The 25,505-nt window shown below is 42.2% G+C and overlaps 1 protein-coding gene across 1 annotated transcript; it reads right to left on the minus strand.

Annotated features, from left to right (window-relative positions):
* Nucleotides 1–707: 707 nt before the first annotated feature.
* On the minus strand, nt 708–24,923 carry LOC136712460 (protein phosphatase PTC7 homolog). Its single transcript, XM_066689071.1, has 6 exons — nt 24,367–24,923; nt 14,240–14,419; nt 10,326–10,524; nt 7,435–7,558; nt 6,897–7,026; nt 708–6,598 (listed from the first exon to the last, which is right to left on the minus strand). The coding sequence occupies exons 1-6, from the start codon at nt 24,566–24,568 to the stop codon at nt 6,540–6,542; spliced, it is 894 nt and encodes a 297-aa protein (XP_066545168.1). The 5' UTR covers nt 24,569–24,923; the 3' UTR covers nt 708–6,539.
* Between the last annotated feature and the right edge of the window lie 582 nt (nt 24,924–25,505).

Here is a 25,505-nt window from a genome sequence, read left to right on the forward strand (position 1 = left end):
GCAGAATGCTGAATAATCAAAGCAGGGTTTTTGAAAAGTACCACATTGTTAAAAAAACCTGCATGTGGATAGAGTGAAAGTAACACATTACTGGGCAGCTGTGGGTTGGCAGGAATGTGTAGCAGAGCGCAGGGGATTGTCTCATGGACCGCCAGGGTGGGGAAGCGAGCTCATGGGGACAGGTTGAGCTTGTGGAGTTGAGGAAACCCTGCAGTTGACTTAGAACAGATTCAGATCAGGGTTGCTGGATGAGTCAGTAGAGAACAATGCTGGAGACTTTTCTGCCGCTAAGTTCTTGTCATTACTCCATTAAAAGTAAAAAAAAAAAAAAAAAAAAAAAAAAAAGCAGGCTGAGAAAGCATGTGCTACTTCCTCATGCTGCCAGAGGTCGGCTGCTAAAGTGATGCACCTAAACCGAGCCAGGGATCCTAGCAGGGGCTGGAACAGTGTGTACCAAATCTTTGCCAAACCCTAAAGCAACCTTCCCTCCCCCTCCCCATCCCATCCCATCCCATATGAAAGGCCAATTGCTCTGCAATCTCTCAAAAGTAATTTTTGTCAGCTTTTAGCTCCTAGATATAATCCCTTTGCACAGGCTCAGTACAGCAGCAGAAAACTTATCTGAAAGGTAAATTAACTTAAAATATTGAAACTCAAATTAAAGAGATGCATACCTGAATAAACAAAAAAGGACTACCCACCAAGTGTTTAGTATAAATACTATAGTCTTTATTTAAATATTTTACAGCTCTTAAAATATATTTACAGAAACTATTCCTGCATTATTGTATTTGTACACAACAAAAAGCATGTGCAGTTCTCCCACGACGCTGCCTACGCAAAAGTGTCAAGAACCTAATCTCGACGTCAGAAGCACCCCCACACGAGCGGAGAGTTTAAGAACAGGACACGGGACGGCCTTCTACATGCTGGAGACAGGGATAAGCTGGCTTTGCAATGAGGCTGCTTACAACACAGAACTGGATTCGTCGTTTAAGGCCGATATGGTGCCCGTTTGGACTAGTCTAAGGCTTACTCCGGTCCCCACAACTGCCAGCCCAATTCACACATTAAAACTGGAGGCTGAAAACATCTTGCCAACAAAAACACAAACAAAAATGTTCTTATTTTTAATTAAGCCTTTGGCAGATTTTCTCCAAAGCCACGTATATAGGGGCTCATTTACACAGCTGCGTTTTTGCTGGAGCCATCTAGGGAAGGGAAGGGAAGGTAGGAGAGCAGAGTCTCAGACAGAATTTGAACCCTATACTGCACATCTATCACCTCCAGCTTTAAACATAAGTGGCACTAAACATCTTGCAATCTGAATTCCAGAAGTCATCCAGATTTTACATTTATTATAGTTTTTAGGCTTTGGAAAGGATTGAAGCCAAAAGGACAACACTAAGGGCTGGTTTCACAGGTTAGCACTAGTCTGGGACTACCTAATATTATTTTAGGTAGAGCAGTCCAAGGCTAGTTCTAACCTGCACAGGTCTCTGAAAACAGCTATAAGATTCTTGATGTTAGCTTACATTTTGCTGCCTCAAACCCAGGGCTACAGTTTTGGAGATGCACAGAAGCATACAGTAAAGCAGACCGCAGTGCGAGCACCAGAGGTGTAGAGAAGCAAATCCCAGAGGTACAAACAGCTTTAACAAAGATCAAGCTCGTCATGCAGAGACTCCATTCGACCGATATTCATAAGAGCATGGCATCTAGCTTAGTAATTGTTATATATATTTATTTTTCATTCAAATTTCCACAATTAAAAAAGTACTTTCCCATTTTTTTAATTGTGGAAATCGAATGAAAAAGAAATACTCCCTTCTATGTAGTGCATCCTACAGTAATTTAACCATTCAAATTCACCTTGTTGTTTACCTGAAGAGAAGTAGTAAAACTTCATAGACTTTTGTATGCAATTTTTGTTTTAGGGTTTTTAAGAGTTGCCAACTTTAAAACAGTGTACAGCATTGCTAGGGACAAGGGACATTAGAGGGAGTGTCCAGCTCACGCTTCATTATGGCTTACCTTACCTACTTTGGTTTCACTCTAGAATTTAGAAAGCAAAATGCTAAACTCCCATTTTTCATCAGTGAAGCAAGACCACCTAGTTTTCAAACTCCTGAACACTGAGGCTGCTTATGAAATCAGTCGCTGGCTCTGTGCCCCTTTGATAACACTTATGCACAGACCACAATTATCAAAGGGGAGAAAAATAAATATGTCCAAGGCAAATCGAAATGGGAGCAAATCGAATACAAGATTTTGAAAGAACAAAAAACACTAAGCAGACTCTCTTTACATTACAGTATTTCTTTAGATTTTAAAACAGACAAGTAACAAATGAGATGAAGCCAAGGAAATACATGTCTTTGGTGCACCTGCATCTCAACCAGCACGCACGGCCGTCGAGCGCAGTGGTGGTCTCAGTCTGCTACCCAGTGTCCAGCCCTTGTTTATTTGTGTGGCTGTTAATCCCAAGTGCACTGCACAACACTGACCATGTGGGTCCTGAACTGCTCCGTGGCAGTTTACAGTATTGGGAAGATTATTATTCACTTAATTTGAAATAATGTTTCTCAACTCTCAAAGCAGTTGATTCAATTTAACCAAAACCACACATTTGTGACTGAATACAGGCACTGATCTGCAACTGGTTCTTTCAGCAGAAAGCTTACTTGGCATGGAAAGCCATGCCATGTGTTTAGTGATTTTCCACAAAGAGTCAGAGTCAGTGTTAGTTACCCAACTGGAAAAATGCAATTACAAAAATATATAGATCACCACATGTGAGTGTCAGTCAAGTGGCCAGTGATTAGGCTATAGATCTATTGGTAGCTGAAGTAAAGTGCATTTCAGTAATAATGACATCCCTCCCAGCCTAATTGTGAAGCATGTTATGAGTGAATAATGACATACCTGTGCACTACATTTGATCACAATGGGTTTAAAAGGTATGAAAGACATCAGGACTATATGGAAAGCAGGCACAATAGCACAAGGGTCTCAGTTCTCTATACCTTAACTGGGTAGCACACAGATCCTCCAAATCACGATTGAGCTGAGCATATCAATACAGGAATAGTCAAATGAAAATCAAAATTTATTGGTTTCACTAGTGAGAAGCTTAAAAAAAAAAAAAAAAACCACAAATAATGCCTGTTACAAGCATGATGAGCAATTTAAATAAAATCGACATGTACACAGTACATGTAAAAGTTGAGTTTAAATTACAAAATAAATCAGCTGCACAGAAAGTTATGCACATACACAGTACAGATCTACAGAAGACAAACACATCCTGATGTCAGCCATGTGAAAGTAACAGTAACACTAAAAACCTTTCACAACCGAGTTACCTGATTCATATAGAGAGGTTTATTGAGAAGATGGCTTGAGGACTTTCATTGCGGGCATGAATAAGATCATAATAAGGGGGGCAAAATTAATGTGTTAAGAAGTCATTATTACCCTCTCTTCACACTACCCCAACTAATGTACTGCCAGATTGATTCAGTTTAACAATGAGACACTGGAGAAAAAAAAAAGTTATAAAAATAAACCTTTATTATTCATATCTGACCTATGCTCTCTCCGATGTAAGCATTCACAGATGCTAGTATTATTCTTGTGCGTTAATGGTAGTTTTAGGTTACCAAAAAAAAAAAAAAATATATATATATATATACACACACACACACACACACACATATACAGTGAGGGGAAAAAAGTATTTGATCCCCTACTGATTTTGTATGTTTGCCCACTGACAAAGAAATGATCAGTCTATAATTTTAATGGTAGGTGTATTTTAACAGTGAGAGACAGAATAACAAAACAAATCCAGAAAAATGCATTTCAAAAAAGTTATACATTGATTTGCATGTTAATGAGGGAAATAAGTATTTGATCCCCTATCAGTCAGCAAGATTTCTGGCTCCCAGGTGTCTTTTATACAGGTAATGAGCTGAGATTAGGAGCACTCTCTTAAAGGGAGTGACACCTGTCCACAGAAGCAATCAATCAATCAGATTCCAAACTCTCCACCATGGCCAAGACCAAAGAGCTGTCCAAGGATGTCAGGGACAAGATTGTAGACCTACACAAGCTGGAATGGGCTACAAGACCATCCCCAAGCAGCTTGGTGAGAAGGTGACAACAGTTGGTGCGATTATTCGCAAATGGAAGAAACACAAAATAACTGTCAGTCTCCCTCGGTCTGGGGCTCCATGCAAGATCTCACCTCGTGGAGTTTCAATGATCATGAGAACGGTGAGGAATCAGCCCAGAACTACACGGGAGGATCTTGTTAATGATCTCAAGGCAGCTGGGACCATAGTCACCAAGAAAACAACTGGTAACACACTATGCCGTGAAGGACTGAAATCCTGCAGCGCCCGCAAGGTCCCCCTGCTCAAGAAAGCACATGTACAGGCCCGTCTGAAGTTTGCCAATGAACATCTGAATGATTCAGAGGAGAACTGGGTGAAAGTGTTGTAGTCAGATGAGACCAAAAATCAAGCTCTTTGGCATCAACTCAACTTGCCGTGTTTGGAGGAGGAGGAATGACCCCAAGAACACCATCCCCACCGTCAAACATGGAGGTGGAAACATTATGCTTTGGGGGTGTTTTTCTGCTAAGGGGACAGGACAACTGCACCGCATCAAAGGGACGATGGACGGGGCCATGTACCGTCAAATCTTGGGTGAGAACCTCCTTCCCTCAGCCAGGGCATTGAAAATGGGTCGTGGATGGGTATTCCAGCATGACAATGACCCAAAACACACAGCCAAGGCAACAAAGGAGTGGCTCAAGAAGAAGCACATTAAGGTCCTGGAGTGGCCTAGGCAGTCTCCAGACCTTAATCCCATAGAAAATCTGTGGAGGGAGCTGAAGGTTCGAGTTGCCAAACGTCAGCCTCGAAACCTTAATGACTTGGAGAGGATCTGCAAAGAGGAGTGGGACAAAATCCCTCCTGAGATGTGTGCAAACCTGGTGGTCAACTACAAGAAACGTCTGACCTCTGTGATTGCCAACAAGGGTTTTGCCACCAAGTACTAAGTTGAAGGGGTCAAATACTTATTTCCCTCATTAACATGCAAATCAATTTATAACTTTTTTGAAATGCGTTTTTCTGGATTTTTTTGTTGTTGTTCTGTCTCTGACTGTTAAAATACACCTACCATTAAAATTATAGACTGATCATTTCTTTGTCAGTGGGCAAACGTACAAATCAGCAGGGGATCAAATACTTTTTTCCCCTCACTGTATACACACACACACTAGTATCCTCAGGACCCACTGGCTGTGTATACTCTGCACAAACAGAATCCACACACACACCTTCACACCGGAGACCAGGGGACGTTCTGAAAAAAAGAGGGGATGGGAGTTGCCTGCGGTCAGACAAGGCTTTCTGATGGAGGGGACTACAAAAAGAATGTGGGGATTTCCCAAAAGGCAATTTTGCAATAATCAAATAAATACTAGCTAATTTAGTGGGTGGATGATGGAGGTAATCTAGTTGAAGAGGCAGACTTACATGACTGCTATACATTTTTTTTTTTTCTTTTTTCCTTTTTCCTAATTTAGACATTAATTGACCTTGAGAGCACCCCCTAACACACCCTTTGCTCTGTGGAGCTTAGAGCGCCTTTTCCCAGCCCTCTAGACTGGCCAGGCGACTCAGGCGAACACATCCAATCCACTTACTGCCACACCCTCGCTGGCATCCGCCATTCACCTCCAAGACTTCCGACGACAAACCAGGCCGGGATATATAGTATCCGTGACTAAACAAATTACACCTTGGTAACCTTAGAGTGGTTCACCCCCTGGCCCACACACAACAAGGCATCAACACCTCAGTTTGTTGAAACATGACTCTGATTTGAGAAGCGTGTCTTCCTTCATCCACCGTCACTGACGGCGTTGGTTTCAGCTCAGAAATTTCAATCAAGCACAGAGACTCTTCTGTTCACTTCACTCCTCCCACAGCTATAGTCCCACATTCCCGCTGGAAATGGGGGAAACCTCTCAAATGCAGATTTCTTTTTTTGATTAGATTTTGTAGGGATTGGGAGATTTAGCAGAAAAAAAAATGCCAGGAGGACTCTCCCCTGCTGAACCTGGGATTGAATGACAGGCATCTGCATGGGGGCAGTAACAAAACAAAAAATCCCAATGTTTTGTTCAGCAAGTGATGATGACAGGAGCTTTTTTCCTGCCTCTCTGGTGTGCAATGGTTAAAAATGCTAGACTGCTTCAAGCCCCCGATCTCTATAACCACATGGTGATCACACAGAGCAGACCTCCTGAAGATTCAAATGTATTCATGGCCCAGGGAAGTAGAGTTTTTACACTTCCAGCTAGCAGTCTAGACAGCTTCGACTGTAGGACATTTTGGGGGAGAATTTTAGCTGAAAAATGGGGGGGCGAGAGAATGTCCCCGATCCTGCCAGCAGGAAACAGTACAATAGGATACGGGAGGAAGACGAGAAGAGACCTCCCCCCTGCCCCCCTCCAGTCGAGACTAGTCTGTGTATTCCGCTACTATCGACAGAAGAACTGTGATGTCATCTGGCTTTCCACCTGCAGAGCACACACAACAAAAGGAAAGGTGTCAAGAAACAGCAGTCAAGTGGAGCAGTACAGATACAGCAGGCGTTTTTATGCTTGACCCCCATAATCTGCTTGGTTTTCAACTTGTGATAACTACTTCAATACTGAACAATGGAATCCCATATCACTCTCAGACATGTAGCCTATGCAGCATAATTTACAACCTTCCCCCAAAGAAGCCACACAGACTTCTTCATTCTCTCAAATACGAAACCACGAGCATCAGACAAAGCAAGACAAGACCCAAGTCTGCAGTTTCACTGCTTACCTCTTACATTCAGTCCATTGTCACAAGCAAACTGTGCAAAAGGCGACATGTAATTTGGATCGTAGGCCAGCTCGTGGGCCTGCTCGGCGATGCTCCTGGCCGTCTGCTGTATACTCTCGTAGTTGGTGTTCTGCAACCACAGACGTGACAGATTGAGACATGCACACAATACAGCCTTCACAGGCTACTGCTCAGATAAACAAGGACATCAGTGCAGAGCAAAAAAAACTAAACATGAACTGAAATCCTTGAGGCATTAAATCTTTAAAATGAGATGCCACACATTTGAGTCCCTAAGACGTCCGTTTAGATACACCAATTGGAGCTCTTCTGCCTTTGTTATTCAATCTAATGGGTGGAGAAACATTTTATAAAGATTCCTTTACCCTGATTACATCGTGTATTGTATATTAGCAAATGAAAGTGAATGAGAGTAGTGAGAGGTAGGTCTTATCCAAGTACTCTCTAATATTTTTTTATAATGTTAATTGTACTTGGTATTTACAATGTAAAGCACCATGAGTAAATGCATGCTCACCTTTAGTTTTTTAAGTTCCTGCAGGATCATGTAATCAGGCATGTTGTCGAAGAGGCCATCAGTGGCTGTTAGGATAATATCTCCCAGCTGGACATCGAAAGACGAGCTGTCCGCAGCTTCTGGGCTACAATGAGAGAGAGGCGAACAATTTCAGTCTGGGGATCTTCTGGGTTCAGTACATATTGCTAATGCCAGAGAAACTGAGTTTAAACAAAAAAACATTTAATTAAAAGCAGTGAACTGTGAAAAGCTGTTCATATGGGAGCCTTTTGATCCTTTAGTATAGGAAGCATTAAGAATTGTAATAGACAGAAGGCCCATTATATGTAAATCACATGAAACCCATGTCTTTTTGTGGTTATTTTTCATTTCAGAAATATCTCCTTGTGAAGTGGACAGAGTGGTTCACCAGAGTTCTCCAACACCTCAGGGCTGTACAGTCATAGTCGACTACATTCACATGCGTATCCATGGGAGTGGCAGGGAAAAGTTTAAATTTAAGTTGGTTCAATTGACTGGAATCTAAGCAGTTTTCACGCGGTGGATTCAGTGTTCAACAAACTGTAAAAATATCTAATTGAAGGAGCAACATTAAAACTAAAATCAGTGAATAACTTTCAAATTATGTGGCGTGTGATTTTCTGATTAATGTTTTATAAAGGAGTCTGCACAATGACGTAGCCGATGTGTTTGAAGTGAAGGCCAGTTAACCAGAGTGTGAAGATCACCGTGATGAGAGCACCGATGACGGATTGTATTGCAGAGGGCTGAATTAGAAGCTTAAAAATGGGGGGGGGGAAAAAAACTGAATCCCTACACACTAAAAAAGGAGGATACTGCAATATGTTCACTCATAGGCACAGGCTGATAGATCAGTGCAGCTTCTGCCAGGCGAGCTTTGCATGCAGCACCGCCAGACAGATTAGTCCGCTTCCCCCTGGAGTGCACGGTACAGAGACAGTACTGTAACAGCCAGGGTGGTTGACCTCAGCTGAGTGGAAAGACAGTGTGGAAAGAGGTGGAAAGAGGTTGAAAGAGGTTAACCCCCCCAGCAGCTAGGCAGAGCTCTGGCAACCCACACAGGAAGTCTGCTGCCTTTATCCACTTTAACTGAGGTCTAATAAGGGCTCGAGAGGAAGCACTGCAGTGAGGCATTGGGCGAGGGAGCTGCGTCAGAATTAGAATGCCACACCTTATGGAGAAAAAGGCAGTGTTGTCAAAAGACCATGGGTTTCCTATAGCTCCAAATACAAGTGCTGGGTCTTAAAAGTGCTCGATGCTTCAAATAGCTTTTGTACCCATCAGCCCGAGGGGAGTCTCTTGATATTCCTGTCACACAAGCCCGAGAGGCAACTGATTCAGAGAACAGGCCTTGAAGCAGGATGTCAATAACAAAGCCAGAGAAACAGGGGTAAGTTCATACTTGCCCGCGAATGCAAAATCACAACAAATCTGTGCCTGTTAAATGTAAAATGTTCTTATTGATGGTTCCCCCACTGGCGGTCTCCCAGTGCACTCTGTGACATTTGGCAGCAACCAACACAGCTCCCACCTCGGATCTGGCATAGGCTTACATAGGACAGTGTAATCTACCAAGCTGAGAAGAGAGATCTTGGACTACAGCGGTGTGTTGTACAGGTCTGACATCAATAGAGAAACAAACACGTGGGTCGAAAGAGCCTTTCCTTCTCATGGGGAAAGAAAATGTAAAAAACATCCAGAGAGAACTTGATTGGTTAACAAGAGCAAGGCCTGCTGCCCTTCCCTCTCCTCCCCTCAGTCTTATCTCAGTGTGGATGGAGGCCTGCCAGAGCCCCCTGCCCTGCCTCCACACCTGCCCACCCAACAAACTGAGCTGGGACACTACACTGAGGGGTGGAGGACAGCAGTGAGAATCAGAAGTCACATGGCCCTGGCTGGCACTTAAAGGGGAAGTGGCGTGACATCACAGGGCCAGCACTGACGCAGTTCTAGTCTGCACTGGACAGGCTTGGCGCTAGGCAGCAGGCCTGGGAAAACTGGGCTATCCCACATTCGCAGGCACACAGCATCACTTAAAACTGTACTGCTCACAGCGTGTACCAAGAAGAATTTGGACATAATCAAGACACCGGTCTCGGAAGCATCACTTGAATGTTACCCCTGTTACTTGGAACAGGGGCTGAAAGTCATATGAAAGTAAAAGATGGCTCCAATATTGTACTTCAAGGTGAAATTCTCTCCCAGCCACTCCCACAATAGCTTTTTTTTCCTTTTTTTTTTTTTTAGATATCAAGAAGGTTCTGTTTATAGAGGGGGGACAGATTCCAAGGATGAATGCAGGTAAACTGACAAAATGAGAAAGCACTGTCAGACTAAACCCTTGCAAATAAAACAAACTCTATATAATGCTCGACTGGGAGAACATTTCCAAGCCTGCAGAGAATCTTGGTAACCACAAACAAAGCTGTACACAGGCTGCCGGCTAAAATACTGTAGAGGGATTCTCACATGTGTCTCTCCTTATCTCACTGTGCAAATGTCTGGAAAGTACACAAGAGAGGAAAACTCACAGGCCAGGCTTACACACAAGAGAACACAGCATTTAAAGTCTGAGAAGTGGGCTCCTAAGTGACACAATGATAAATGTCTTCCATAGACTTCAGCATGTATCCTACAGCCTGGATCAAACCGAGCTCCAATCGTAGCTATACAATTGACAGTTGGCCCGAGTTCCTCAGGGTGTGATGCATAATTGACCGAATTGAGAGTGAAGATCATCGGAAGGGTGTTATGGGATTCGATGGATCATCAAACACTACATAACACAGAAAACACAGAAATCTGACACCCATGCACTGGGAGCTCCAGTCCCCACTCCAAACCCAGGGAGAGTAACGCATGGGACCCACCTGTCGCTGAGCACGGCGCCCTCCGCCTCAGGGGGGGCGATGGACAGCTGGAAGGGGGTATTGAAGTAGTGCTGCTGCTCGTCGGAGCGGTGGACAACCTCACCCCCCCGCACCACCAGGAAGCCCGAGTCGCCCAGGTTGGCCGTGTGCAGCCGGTGGCTCTGCCGGTCCAGGACCACGATGCAGGCCGTGCTGCTGCCTGCTCAGAACACAAGAACAACAAACATGAGCTGGACTACACTACAACAGGTTTCCTGTAGACTCAATCTGCTCCTCGGCAGCCACAGGGCTTCTGGTTTTCACACCACCGGATCATGTTTAACTTTTCCTAGGCAGGAAAACAGCACTGCTGTGGAGAAATCTGTTCATTTTACAGAGCACAATGAAAATCAATTGACTACCTGCCCTTCATACTTGCTTACTTTAGAAAACACTGGACGCTCCATATTTACAGATGCAGAAGTTGTTTCCCCACCCCCTCCCCATTACCAGCAATACATTTCATACCTTTCATTTAAAGTGAAATAGTCTTGATCAATGCGCCATGAAGGCCAGAATGGAATTTGTCCTGGGTCATAATACCATTGTGTAACAATTGTTATACAGTCTTTATTAATTATGGCATCCCTTGCATTATAGGGATACTGGAATCTAGCTAGCACTCAAAGGCCTATACAATTGAGTTCATACTGCGTAATTACCAGTGTGAGTGCTGCAAGGTTAAGGGCAGTTGGGATTGGCCTGTGCAGGAGTCTGCTGTAATGATTAAAAGTGAGGGCAGGGAGCCAGGCCGTGTCCAGACCTTGCCAGGGTGAGTGACCTTGTGGTGAAAGTCGTCACTCCAGCTCCTTGCGCCTCATGCCTACGCAGCTGGCAAATAACTGGATCACTTGTTAAAAGTGTAACTTGTTCTAACCATGGAAAGCAGGGCAATTCTTCTACCTTACAAATAGTTTCCTTTGCCATGTAATTTACTGCAGTGCTTATTATCAGTTGCTGATTGCACGATTTTACACTAATCTTTCTGAAAACCACAGCCTGCATGGAAAAAAAATACATGACACCGGTGAAGAAAAACAAACAGTGGGTGGGAAAAAAAAAAATATATATATATATATATATATATAATATATATATATATACATACATACATACATACATACATACATATATATACACACACACATACACACACACGGTACAGTGGGATCAGTTTGACATCACCAGATTCAGTACTTAAATGTTCAATACATAGAGTCCAACTATCCAGTTTAAACCAAAGTTTTACAGTACATACATTTAGTGTAGACATGCACATATGTTGAGGTTGTGGACTGCATTAGCCTGCCTTTCCTCAGTGTCTGCTTTAGCCCCATCAGCAACAGAAACATACTTGCAGGTCAATACTAAATGGTTTACCTCCCCAGATTGCTTAGGTCACAAGGGGAAGCTCGGGCAGGAATCTGACAAAATGGGAGGCTAAAGGACAGGGATAGTTATTGGCTGGCACCCGTTTGAGCAAGAAAGAATTCAACCTTTGAGCAGAGCCCAACCGCATTTTAGCACCAGCCACAGGGGTCACCTTCCACATTCCACTTTGAACCTGCACACACTAACACACACGCTAAGCTTAAAAATAGTCAACCTTTTCCACTACAGCAGTCAGGGGGCTCCTGCCCTGGCTTCTTCCTAGCAACTGCAGGGCCCCTGCCACTCCCCTTCCACTTTTACAGTTTAATTATAGCACCCGAGAGGAGCGGCAATCTTTAGGATTATAGCACCTTCTACAGGGAGACGGGGGAGGGTGGGAGGTCTGCCGCAGATCTTGCTGGCTTCCCCAGGTAAAAGACAGGTCATGCACTGAGCTTTAAAAAGGCAGAGCCAGCCTTGTGCAGCAATAGAAAACTGGAAGCTCAGAAGACACCGAGCCGATCGCTTCATCGTTATTCAGCGCGTGTTGCCTGATCGAGGGCAGTTCCCATGCTGAAAATTCAGCATTTGCACAATTGCAGCAGCAGTGTATGGAATATAATACTGATTATTCTTGATTGAATTTAACTGTACCACATCCAGGCTTCCTCTTATACCTCAGTTTCCCTTCGTCATGTAAGAGTGTCTAGAGGATTAAACCAGGGCTAATTGAGTTTTACAAGGTAAAAAAAACTTATGCAACACCCAGATCTTTTCTTATTCACTTCAACAGCCAGAAAAACACAACATAATAATTCTGTTACCTGGATGCACAATACAAATAACCCATAGTCTTTTTCTATTCTGATCCAGGTACTTTTAGACACCACGCCACAATAATGTTTGTGTACTACAGTTTGAGGAGTTCTAATATTTTTAAATCTACTGTTCAACTGAGTTCAAGGCAAATGACAAACTGCAAACAAGCGAGTATTATGAAGGGTCATTAGAAAATCAAGTCAACTAAAAATCATTTAAGCTCTATTACACCTATTCGTTTTAAAGCATACAGTATGCAACATAACTGTGAAAAAGCAACCTGCAAGCCTTTTTGTTTTCCTGAACTTAAAATATAGGCTATAACAATCCCACATCTCTCTCTCACTCACTCAAACACCCACAGGCAGAACTGGTGGACAGTATAGTATGGTTGCAAGTGGATCTCTAGTTCTTAGTAGGTTGAGGACACACAGTTCAGTTACAAAGAGGCAGCAACCAAGGCACTACTCAATCTCTTTCTGAGCAAAAACAAATTGATTATTTTGCTTTGCTAATACACATGAATTTTGCATAAGCAAATTCATGCTCAGCAAAGTCATTTCAAGGTATGTATTAAAATGGCTACTGATCACAGCTCTCATCTGATCTGATTAATAGAAGGCCTGAGATGGGGTACAGTAGCAAAATTGGACTACAGAGAACACACCCGTGGACAATGTATTGCAGGCATACTGGGATGCATTACTGAATGAAGGAACTGCATCGCCCATAGGAACCTCCCCCCCGCCTTCTGTAGTGGCATGACTGGCTTTGCTTGAAAGGGGTGGAAAAACAGAACTTGAACAATAGGCCCCATGGACCCAGTGGACCCTGCCACACCCAGCTGCCAATGACTCATCTCAAGGAAATGTTCTGCCTGGCACAGAACGGAGGGAGATCACACACAAAAATCACTTATTTTGTCCACTTCCAAAATAAATTAACTGCATACAATCAGCTTTGAATAAAAGATTGGGAACGGTTCCAAACAGAAATTTGAAGAAGCTACAGCAACAAACTACTGCGGAGTACCTATAACTCCCATATTACCAGAGTTGTTTATGGAAAAATATAAAAATCAAGCATCATCTGCAATTAAAATAACCCCAGCAAAAACAACCCATTTACTGGAAGAACCAAGGCATTGCCAAGCAGTTAAAACCTTGACTGGGTCTTGACTAAAGCCAGCCGTTTATACGTTTATACTCCATCTTGACGGAGTTAAGCTGTGACTCACTCTGTAGCATTGCAATGCTGAGACTTCTACACCCCGTGCAGCTCAACCACAGCCAGTCCTAAACAAGCTCAGTGCCGACTGCAGATCCGGTTAAATGAGCCTGTTTTTCAAAGCTACAAGCTTTCCCATGAGTAGAATCCGAACCCTACTCTGGAAACAAACTGTCATTGCAACAATACAGCATAAAAAAAAAAAAAAAAAAAATCAATACAATTCAGATAATTCATTAAAACAATTTGCCAATGTTGATCAACTGGAAATTAGCTTCTTAATTTGATAGTCGAGCAATGGGCTCTAATATATCTATCTTAGAGGGTGTTTGAATGTCACCTGAGAATAACACAAAAGATCTGCTTTAGGAGAGTGTAATGATTAAGCTGCATGGTGGGGAAAAATCAAAGGAGCTGCTACACCTGGCAAGAGGGAAAATAATGCAATCAGTACTCACCCAATAGAGGGACTTTGTTCTGTAGTAACTCGTAGTAGCTCGTAGTGAGGATTCCCACAGGACTGCTGGGCACAAAGCGCCCTTCCTTGACCAGGCGCTCGCACGTCCGCATCAGGGTCCCTGAGAACTGAGAGGGGTCCACGCCATAGTCCCGCCAGCCCCCCACGCCATCTGCCACCCCTGCAAAAACAGATCACACCAGTCAGGAGGATGGGGAGAACAGCTGGAGCATTTACACTAATTAATAACACTTGTTAGTATGTGTAATGCGTGTACTGTCATGGTAATGGCATCTTCTCTTTGGGTTCAGTTAAGGCCACAGACACTCAGAAATAAATCTTGGAGGCTAATCTTCAGATACATCTCAATTAAGCAATTTATATGCACCATTACAATAGATCTGATGTCATTAGCTTGGCACAAAGTGGCAGCAGTGTTGGGCTATTACTTGCTCCCTCCCCCACACCTATCATAGGTTAGAGGGATGTTTTCATCTATCTGTTAGCAAGGCAGCACACTGGGGGGAAAAAAAAGGTTGGTCAACTTGCGAGTCATACAGAGGACAGTACATTCATTTTTAACCCACTTGCAATTTAAAAATGCATGTCACCACTGACTACTTCAACAAACTTATTTTGGTCAGCCTACAACCACAGGGAGTAAGACCCTAATTACCAACATTAAATAGATTCACGAAATGGATGACTATAACAGCAGACAAGCACATTTAAAACAAGCAGCGAGACCAGGCCATCCAAATTTAAAAGTTTGCATTAGAATAGAAAGGATCTGTGAGTTCTGGCTTTAAGTTCTGGCCAATATAATGATCTAAAGCATGCATATTTTTAGAAACGTATGGTTTAAATTTGTGCTCATCACTAAACCATGCAATTAATTCATGCTTCCTGCATCTTCTACTGCCCTGGTGTACAAAAGCATTTCTCATAGACTCCAACCAAATATCTGTATAACATTCAGCAAAAATGGGACTTCACAATAAAGTACAATTAGAGCTTAAAATACAACTCCCACCCTGTCTTCCAATCCAACAGGGCATCTAAAATTGTTTGTTTATTCATGTTTGTCTACGAACATTTGTATAGCTAAAGACCCCGTAACAGTGCTCGTTTTCATATAGAATTGCTGCCAGGTCTATACAATTACAACTATATGAAACTGGAATCCTACCACAGTAATGATGAATAATATCAATCCTGCTTCCAAAAGGCTGCACCTCTTCACACCGGAAAAAGGCATAAACTCTCCCCGAAGGGCTCATAGATGTGTACTGGTTCATCCTTGGTTTAAAGGCTGTTGCAAATAAAGTGATGAAGAACTACTCATAAAAAGCTGATTTTCACAGGAATCTTAATTTCAGCAAAAATCTAAAGATCCAAAGAGAACACATCACACGTAAAGGTTATTGGCAGTAAATAAAAATAAGTTGCAAAACAATTCATTTTCACACTACAGCACATTTGCAAGAGATCATTACATCTAAGGTTCCACTGTATACACTTGATCTTTGGAGTAAATTTTGCAACCAGATTGATTGTGTTAAAATTGAAGGAACATGGGCCAAATGACACCTCTCATTCTTAACCACTTCTATCCCTGCTTAGAAAGACACCATGGTGTAATGCCACTAAGGCTCTTGCACTCGCCAAGCCTGCAAACACATTGGCGATACAGGAGCTATTGATATCCATGTCACTCCATATCAGAGGGCAGGGGTGAAAAAATAAATAAATTCTGGCAGGAGAATTAGAATCAGATTTTAAAAACTGAAATTAAAATGCTCCTCCCCACCACCCAACTGAACTATTTATTCTTCAACTAATGTAAAGTGTAATTTTTCAGTTGTGTTCTTACTCAAAGGCTGAACGGCAGCCTGTGCAGAAGAATAGAGCGAGTGGTGAGCCGATTGCTGTATACTGAATCACCAGCGGTTCCCTTTATATCAAGAGGGGCACCCGCTGCTCCTCTCGAAGATTAGGCAAGAGCAATAAATAGAGCCTGTGTTCAGGGCTGCACTGAGGGTCTCTCACAAAATATTTTCTGGAATCCAGTCTGTACTTTCCAGTAATAAACACAATGACTACTGTAAGACGCACACAAACATAAAACAGAAAGGTAAGTGGGAGGGGAGTACTAGAAGGTCAATCACTGTGGATATCACAGTCTGTTGTCCGCAGGGTCCCTGAATTGGAAAATGGCCTTCATCTAGTTTGAAGAATGCCAGTACTGCAGGCTCTTGCTACACTTCTGCAGTTTTGTGATGTGTAGCGTAAATAAAGATACTGGAGCTTTTGAACAGAAAAACTTAGGAAGGACTTATAGGTTTGGGAACTTGTCTTCTAGCCACTGTCTCATTGTTGGAAAAACCCTCCTGTGAATAACAGAAGAGCATTTCCAAAGAATTACCAACATATTGGCTTACAAAAGGCAGGTGCAATGTCGTCCAAGTGCCCCCTACTAAGGTATGATAGCTCCACCATTAGGGCTTTAGGGGATCCCTGTTGAGTGACTGCATACTGGGCTTGGAGACCAGATTATGGGGGGCCCTACTATGGAGGGCTTGGCTCAGTAGACCGCCGAGCACGAGCAGGAACCATCTCAGAGGAATGTCCCCTGCCTGAACTCCTTAATCCCCTGGTCCAGCAAACTCCAGTAATACAGCCGACCTGGGGCAGCAGTTTAAGCAGCTTTCTCTCTAATTAGAACACCCCTTGGCCACCTGTCCGTGTAAAACAGGCCGATGCGGATAGGAGGCAGATCAGTGGCTGAGCTGCTATTAGTAGGGAAGTGAGCATCCACCACATCTGCTATAGAGATTTATTTATTTAATTCCCCCCAACATTATTAATCAATTACTTCCTCTAATACCGACCCCCTTCAGACACCAGGGGTTACAGTGAATGCAGCTTACCATCAAGGTCTATAGACCAGCATGGGAAACAGGATGACGGCCTCCCTGTACAGATCATGCACCCAGAACCAAAGCACCAGCAGAGCTAAGAGGGAAGAGAGGCATTGAGACATAGGAATGACATATCCCCAACTATTAAAATTGCAGTCTCCAATGCACCTGATAAGACAATAGCAAAACACTACTCTGGCATTTCCCCCCCTCCCCCCCCACACATTGTGCAGCACGTTATGGGGAATCCTGCTGGGAGCTGACTAATGAAAGTCAAACTACACATCTCTGCTCTGAAAGGAAGTGAACTTGCGCTCCAAGTTGGTCTTTATAGATGCAGCCATATTGGGGCCCTCAGGGGCAGTGTTAAAAGCAAGACAGCACTTCCTTCATAGCAATGCTTACTGTGGCGCTACAGCAATGTGTGTCTTGCGTTGCCACCCCAGAGATGCCTGCAATTGAGTGCCTGACTGTTGTTCACCTGTAGTTCTTTGAAAGGTTGTGCTGGCTGTTTTTGTTTAAAATACAAATACATGTACATGTAATACATGTTTACATGTTGACTGCTCTTTAATACCCACTCTCCTTTCGTAAGAGTGGGAGAAAGCTAGAAACTGCCCAAAGATTGTTTTTCAACCTTGAACAGTGTTGGCACTGAGTGCAGCAGTGGGGTCACTTCAACAGGGGAAAAGTGTTTTGACTTTACTTTTGCTAACAATTTACAGGATTTCCACCAACAGACTTCAGTCTAAGAACCACAAAAAACACCTAATGGAGGGGGGCTATTCATTACCTTGAGGCATGTTTCTATTCACTGGAAATTCCTGGATCACTAAAGCCCCATTAGCACATTTTGAAGAGCAGATAGAATGTAAAATGTCAGGTCACTGGAGTATCAAAGGGGAATTTGCCTGCTCCTGATGCACACGATGCCTGGTTTTAAAAATAGCAATGGAGTTTGTCAGTTGGTCCCTTTTGCCCAAATGTTGACATCCAGTGAGGATATACATTCTACAATCCAAGACCATGTGCCAAATGAAACCGATACAGGAGGAATTGTCCGATTGCAGTCATCAACCCATCCCTCAGGTGACTGAAGCTCTAGTGTTCCAAATATCCAGCTGATATTATTCCTCTACCCTTAATGGATGCTGTAGTCCCTATATAGGGTCTGCCAGCTAGAAGGCAGATTTTTTGGGGGGAGGCATAGAAAGCCATTCACCCTGTCTGCCCCCTCTCCCTCTCCCTCTACCTGCCTTTCAAATCTCCACATGCACAGATCTAGGCCAGTTTCCCCTTACAGTATGGACAGGTTTATCTCCATTCATGTAAAACTGGTGGAGCCCCCATCATATATAACTTGATTCATCACACTGTACCAAGCACAAATGAGCCAAGTAAAGCAGGTTAATGTTTGCACCCAGGTACACATTTTAATACAGTAGTAAACATTTGAAACTCTTGTATTGTGTTTATTCATTTAATTAATTACCAGACTTTTCCTGAACACTGGAGAAAGCTTTGTCATGGATCGACCACAGCTAGGAATAAGCACCAGTGTCATTTGCCCCAACCACTCCTCCCACCCCCCCCCCCTCTCCTGGATAATGATCTTGCTGCAAGCCGGCTGGGAGAAAGATTTTTCCAGGAAAGGCAATCCTTACAGCTGAACTGCACACACAGACCAAGAATCAGCTATGCTAACCATACAAGGGAACATCACAAAGCATGCCTCATGTACAATAACAGCCCCCTACCCCTTACTCCTCCTCCTTTACATAGATGGAAAGTCACAGTTATGCGTGTTGGTGGGGCGGGGGTTGAGGGATGCTGCTACAGGGTGAAGCTCAGGACATCCCTGCTTGAAATAGGACTCTGAACACACCCTTCTATCTACAACACCTGAAGCGCTGTGTATATTTCCATAAGCTTGCCCATGTTGGTGCCTTTCCATGCAGTACAGGGAAAAACAAGGTAAACGCCCCAGCAATAGACACCATAATTAACATCTAGAATAAACAATCCAAAGAAATTCACAGCCTCGAGTCAGATCATCGTTTTAAATGAATCTGCTTCACTGCATTCCAGTTTTTTTGTTTTGTGTTTTGCCCCGAAATTCCCTTTGCAACTATGAGAAGGAAGTATGCACATATGCCTTTAACAGTGTGAGTCAGTCTAGTATGCACGCTCACAGTATGTTACTTGGACACCATTTCATTCTTCAGCTAATTTCTATTGTGTCTACAGTTTCCACAAGAGGACTAGAAAAGGAAGCACTTGTTGTAGTAAAAAAAACAAAAATATCACCTTTGCCTTTTTAGCTTTGTCTTTAGGGACACTGAGAAATTGCAGACAATAGCCCAAACTACTAACTGCATCTTAGGAAGGCCTATATTTATATCACTTCTAAACGGTTTGTAAATGTCTAACAGCTAACTAAATTATACTCTAACATTTATGTTGGCTTTACCAATGTGAAAAGATTCTCCTTTTTTCTCACATGTTGCAAGTAAAGTAGGACAATGAGGTGCATTACCCCTGTATATACTGTGTGGGTGAGGATGTGGGCTTAATGCAAACTATTTAATTAAATGGAAAAGATAGCTTAACAGCACATCTGGGGGGACAGAGAATCAATGGCCATTTTTAAACCACTGGTAATATCAAATTACAGTGCGGTGATAATTCACTAAACCCCTTCCATAGTCCCTGTCCTTGAGGGACCGGATAAAGATCCCCAATTCCCACATTAAAAAAAAAAGGATATTCATAAATAAACCTTATGCCAAAAATCCCTGGTATGACAATTAACTACTTCAGTTCCAACCTGTTAAGGTGGGGAGGGAGGATTCTGACGGGATGCTTTTACAATTTAGTCTGAATTTTGAAGTTATATTGGAGAAGATCGTGAAAATGTTTGCTCGATTAAAGAAAAAATTTAACAGAATTCAAATTCCATCAGGACATTCTTATAGCGCCGAGGGTCAGGTGGCTCAAGAGTTCTTCGACTTAAAGGCAATCTTCTTTGATAACAGTGCAGAATTACTGCCCAGCAGAAGCATAAGTGATTTCAAGCTCATTTTACATGTCAATGGGTACCAGCCACACAGAGCCCAGAATGCTTTGTTCTACCATTTTAAGCAGCAATAAAAAGCTCAGACAGTCTGGAGAACAAAAACTCAGGGCCTATGGTCACAGGCAATCAAATACCCTTATAATAAAATACATGTTAATAGTTAATATTTACAGTTAATAAGTTACACTAGGCCAGGCTTTGCATATGCCATGCTGGAAATCAAAGGCCAGCTAACAAGCAGTTAAAACAGTCCTGTACACATTAAGCCTGCAAAAAACCCACTAGAGTTTCTTCACTGATCCCATTAACAGAATAGCACCTCTGTGCACTGTAATAGGCTTCCCAGCAACATTAGCAGGATTACTATAATGTACCTTGTCCTGATGTTGTTTCTTCTGTTCTTAAGATCAAAGTCCCATTGCATGTCAATTTGTTTTACCTCAGCTTTAGTCGAATATGAATGTAATGCTTTATACATTGACCAGTAGGCTCAATCATTACCCATCTGAACACACCACCGCACAGCTTTTCTGCCAGTGCTGAAGCGCCATAAAGAGACCAAGAGCAATGCAGTTAAAGTACAGCAATTTAATTCCCAACCTGAACAATGCAATCATCTTTCCTTCAGGTTGAGTCTGCTCAGATGTCACCATTGATAAGCTGCACATTAATATGATCCCTCTGTATTAAACCTTCCAGTTTCCCCACTGCATTTTGCATCCCTTTCGAGGAACAAACAGCAGAACTCCTGCGAGGACGAGATCAACTTGGCACCAGATTTCAAACGAGAGAGAAAACTGCCCTGCAAGGCAGATAAATGTGTAACAGAGGTATGCAGATTAATACTCAAAGAAAATCTAAAATAAAAACAGCACAAAGAAAAAAGAAACTGTAGGATTTTGTGAATTTGTGAAGACAGTGAAAGTTTGTGCTTTTGTAGATGTCCTTGCAAAAAAATACCTGGAAATTAATTCAGATTTTGTTCCAAGTTTAAGTGAACCATGTTACCATGTGTGCAATAAAATGTAGTAACTAGTGGCTTTTTAGGCCTACTTCTACACAATATTTTAATCTTTGCTTCCAATCTCAAAAACAAAAAAAAGTCATAAATGAGATGTCTTGAAGATTAAACAAATTGTAAAACCTTCTGATTCGATTCCTCTCACAAAAAAAGAAAAATCTCAAAGCAATTCCTCTTTCTATCTGGGAGTTGCAGTAATCAGGGCTTGCAAACATCTGATTTTAAAACAGCAGAACCTCTTCTCTGGGAATGGAGCAAAGCATGCAGGGATATACGGCAAAGTCTTACTGTGCTTTAGAATGACTCATCCCTCAATCTGAGCGAAAGAAGAGGACATTCTGTTCAATTCTGAAAGCCGCTAAGCTTCGCAAGCTGTTATAATACAACACAGATGAAAGCATAAGGGGAGATTTTTGTATTTATTTTTTCTATCCAAGGTAATAAAATGATCCTTGATCCCAGTGTTAAAATACTCTATGCCCTTAAAGAAGACCAAAATACCAAGGGAGTTCTAATATCTTAATTTTCCACATTCTGCACGTAAATGGACCTTTCCCTTCCCATCAATGCTTTATAGATACGATTCCACAACTGAAGAGTCATCCCCCTTCACCATTTATCCCAAGCACTGATTACTGATAAAAGTACATCAGTCACTTCACAAAGCAAGAAGACAGAACTTACAACAAAAAAACTGGACAAATGGCTTTCCATCAGGTCCACTCAATCAGCCTAGACTGGTGGATGGCAGCAAATGACTGAGTGGGGACAAAGGAGAGATATCTATAGTAAAAACTGTATCCATTAAAGGAAACACGGAGTCATATCACCCAGATGGTGGCATAAATGTATAGGCTTCACTTCTCTGCCAATTCCTTTCAATGTAGCTAACCTCTGCAATATATAACTATTTAATTCTAGAAGAAAAAACAAAAGAGTCAAATGAGGGGGTTTCCTGACTAAACTATAGATTCTAGGTCACTAGAACATGCATTGATCGTGGTTGGGTTCAATTCCAACTTCCTTGTTTTTCCCCAGACCCATTCCAAATTCCAATTCACTGTACTGGAGTTGTAATTTCATTGACAAAGGAATTACAAACTTAACTGGAATGGAAATACTGGAATTGACCCCAACCCTGGTGCAGAAATAATGTCCCAGAACTGGCTGGAATGTAGGCTGTCACCTTACAAATATGCTTCTGTAAAGCCATGCCTTTACAAGTCAACAAATACATCCAGTTTAAGAAAGTACACCATCGAAGATTATGTACTGTTGCAACTTGCTCATCCACACACATTACACGTTAGTAAAATGACAAGGAGCTGGCATACAAATGCATCCCACACTGCCCTCTGTGCCACATAAGGCATCTGATTAGGAGAGCTTCAATCCATGCACAGAAACAATACAGACAATTACTACAAGCATGTTGATACTACAACTAAAAAGAACCAGTCAACTGCAGCTTCTAACATTGACATTACAGGATAATCAAAATTCAATGTGCAATCAGAGTCATTGGGTGTAATGGAAAGATTATATTACAATGATATTTAAACAATTCTATGTCCTGGCTTGTAGAATCTCCAGCACCAAATGTTCACTGGCTCGAATCACAAGGCATAAAATCAGCAAATTTACAATTGTTGGAGATACTCTATTGAACAGTATTTTGGCATAGAAGTCTTAATTTCAAATGAAGATACGGTGTGTTCTTACACGATCCATTTCTGTACAGGCAGCTCAGCACCAAATGTCAGGTACTAAATCATGTGTGCAATGCATCTTTCAGACATGCTTTAAACTTAAGTTATTTGCAGCACGTTTCCAAAGTCGTGGTCTATTTTCACAATCTATATTTTGTGTAGTTCACTGGGAGCAATAATTAGGCTATTTGGTGACTGGTAGTATCGTTCATGATTGAAGATTTGCTCTTGAGTTTAATTTGTATTTGTTAGGCTCTACAAATATAAAATGACACATAAGTTTGCGAGTGTTATATATAACGAGTATATAAAAATACGTGATCTATTGACAAACATGGCTGCGCCCATGCTTGACCATTCTGACCTTAAGAAGGCGACCGACTACCGGGAATGTCCTTAAATAACCACACGGCCGGTTTTAAAGCTTTGCAATGTCGGTACGAGCAAGCTAAACAATTGTAAGTGTAGTTAAGAGAGTACTACACAATGATACAGATGCAAAACTACATTATAAGCACAAGACTTCCTATTGGCCTTTACCACACATATCGTCCTGCGTAGATGAGGTACAATTGTAATAAAACATTTACACACAAACGTAAACATTTTACATATGTAGAATAACGACGTTAGCTAATGAAAACCACAGACGTAGCTTTTTGCTTCAGACTTTTTACACACTTTATGAATGTTGAATACAAAACAGGTAGACCATTTAAATGGTCTAGGCATACACATTGTGGCCACTACTCGTACTGCTGCTACTAGGAACAAGCTCTCTCTTTCTAGGTAAAAGGTCACGACCACCAAACCCGGGATAATATTTTTCAGCATAAAACAAAACTCAGTATTCAAAGTACGAAAAACGCAAATGATCACAATTCCCATGCATTGGAAATGCGATCTGCGGACTTACATAACACATTTAGACGTGTGATCGTGGGTTGACACAAGACAAATGAGGTTCAACTTTAGACTGCTCATGCAGATGCAGCTCTAAAAGCGGCTTTTCGTTTGAATGTCGAAGTACTAGATGTCAACCATAATGTTTTTGAAGATGCATGTAGGGGGAAGCATCTGCCCGGTTGATGGATTGAGTGTCGCTTTGTAATGTACCGCCACATGCTGACACCAGGGCATGCAGTTCAAGTCACGATACACAGAATGGCTTTGCAATTAATAATACATTGTGGTTTGCATGAATATGCATTCATCCGGAATGTGGGGAACCGAAAAGATGTCTGATCTAAATACTGCAACGATATGCATTTCATAACGACGTACCTACCTGGTCTGCTTGCTTACGGGTCTTCCAGACAAGACAAGGTTGTTTGATTGTGGTCCTTCTTCCAAATATCATCATCATCATCGTTATTATTAAAAGTTAAAGAGTGCACTTACCCAAGACATCGGCGGATCTGTGTCGAGCTATGAAGCAGGCGTCATCGCCGTAGCACATGCCTTTCTTCAAAATCCCCTTCCGAAAATCTTTCCCGAAGCCGCAGCTTGCCGTCACTAGGCTGTAATCCCGGCTATCGGTTTGGGAAAGTCCGCCCAGGACAGCCCTGGCAACCAGTCTGCCATAGGAGAGTACGGAGAACATCCCACTACAATACAACAAGCGCCCACCTACCTACCTACCTACCTGCCTACCTGCCTGCCTGCCTGCCTACCTGCCTGCCCTTCCCTACCCACTCCGCGTCCTGTCTCACACTTACGGTCTCTCAACAAAACAACATGCGGTCACCCACGCGTAAAAAAAGAAAAGGAAATCAATTAATTCCCGACAGACACAGAGGACACACGTTAAGGCTTTCCTCTTTACAGTCCGGGACGCGCAGTATAACTACAGCTCTTTAGGTTTTGGCAAATTTAGCTAAGCCGGTTCCTCCCTGGTGCTCCATCCCCGCCGCCATCTTTTCCCGTCTCACTCAAGATGATAAAACACCCGGGTTCCGGCGAGCGAGCGAAGCTCTCGGCCGGGGAGTCTTGTGACTCCTTGACGTCACTCGCTGTTACGCAACGGGGGTTTTCCTTAAAAGGCCATTCATCGCGGCTGCATAACCCTAATTAATAATGGAGATATGTTTATTTGAACTATTTTTGCTTTCGAAATATAATCGTTTAATATAGAGTTTTTTTTAATTGAAATCTCACATTTCCCTGAACTGCATTACAGTAATGCATTACAAAATATAGCCTACATATTGTAATTATATAGCACACACCTTGTAAATCAGTTTACAGATTATCTGCTATATTAATGTATGGATTCAAGCTTTTTTAAACTAATAAATATAAAATAATATAAATATAACTGGGTTCATACTTTAAATATCATTGAAAAATTAACTTGGAAATTGCATAAATCATTATTAGTGAATGCAACTGTAAAGCTTCGGTTATTGCATGGATGGGAAAAAAATCGTCAATGGATTTTCTATAGCAGAATTCATCTTAAATATTAGCATGCCTAATAAACTGTGTAAATAATTTGAATGTGATAGTTTAATAGTAATGTCATCAGTGATGTTAATCTT

The sequence above is a fragment of the Amia ocellicauda genome, chromosome 17, assembly GCF_036373705.1.
Source record: "Amia ocellicauda isolate fAmiCal2 chromosome 17, fAmiCal2.hap1, whole genome shotgun sequence".
NCBI lineage: Eukaryota > Metazoa > Chordata > Actinopteri > Amiiformes > Amiidae > Amia > Amia ocellicauda.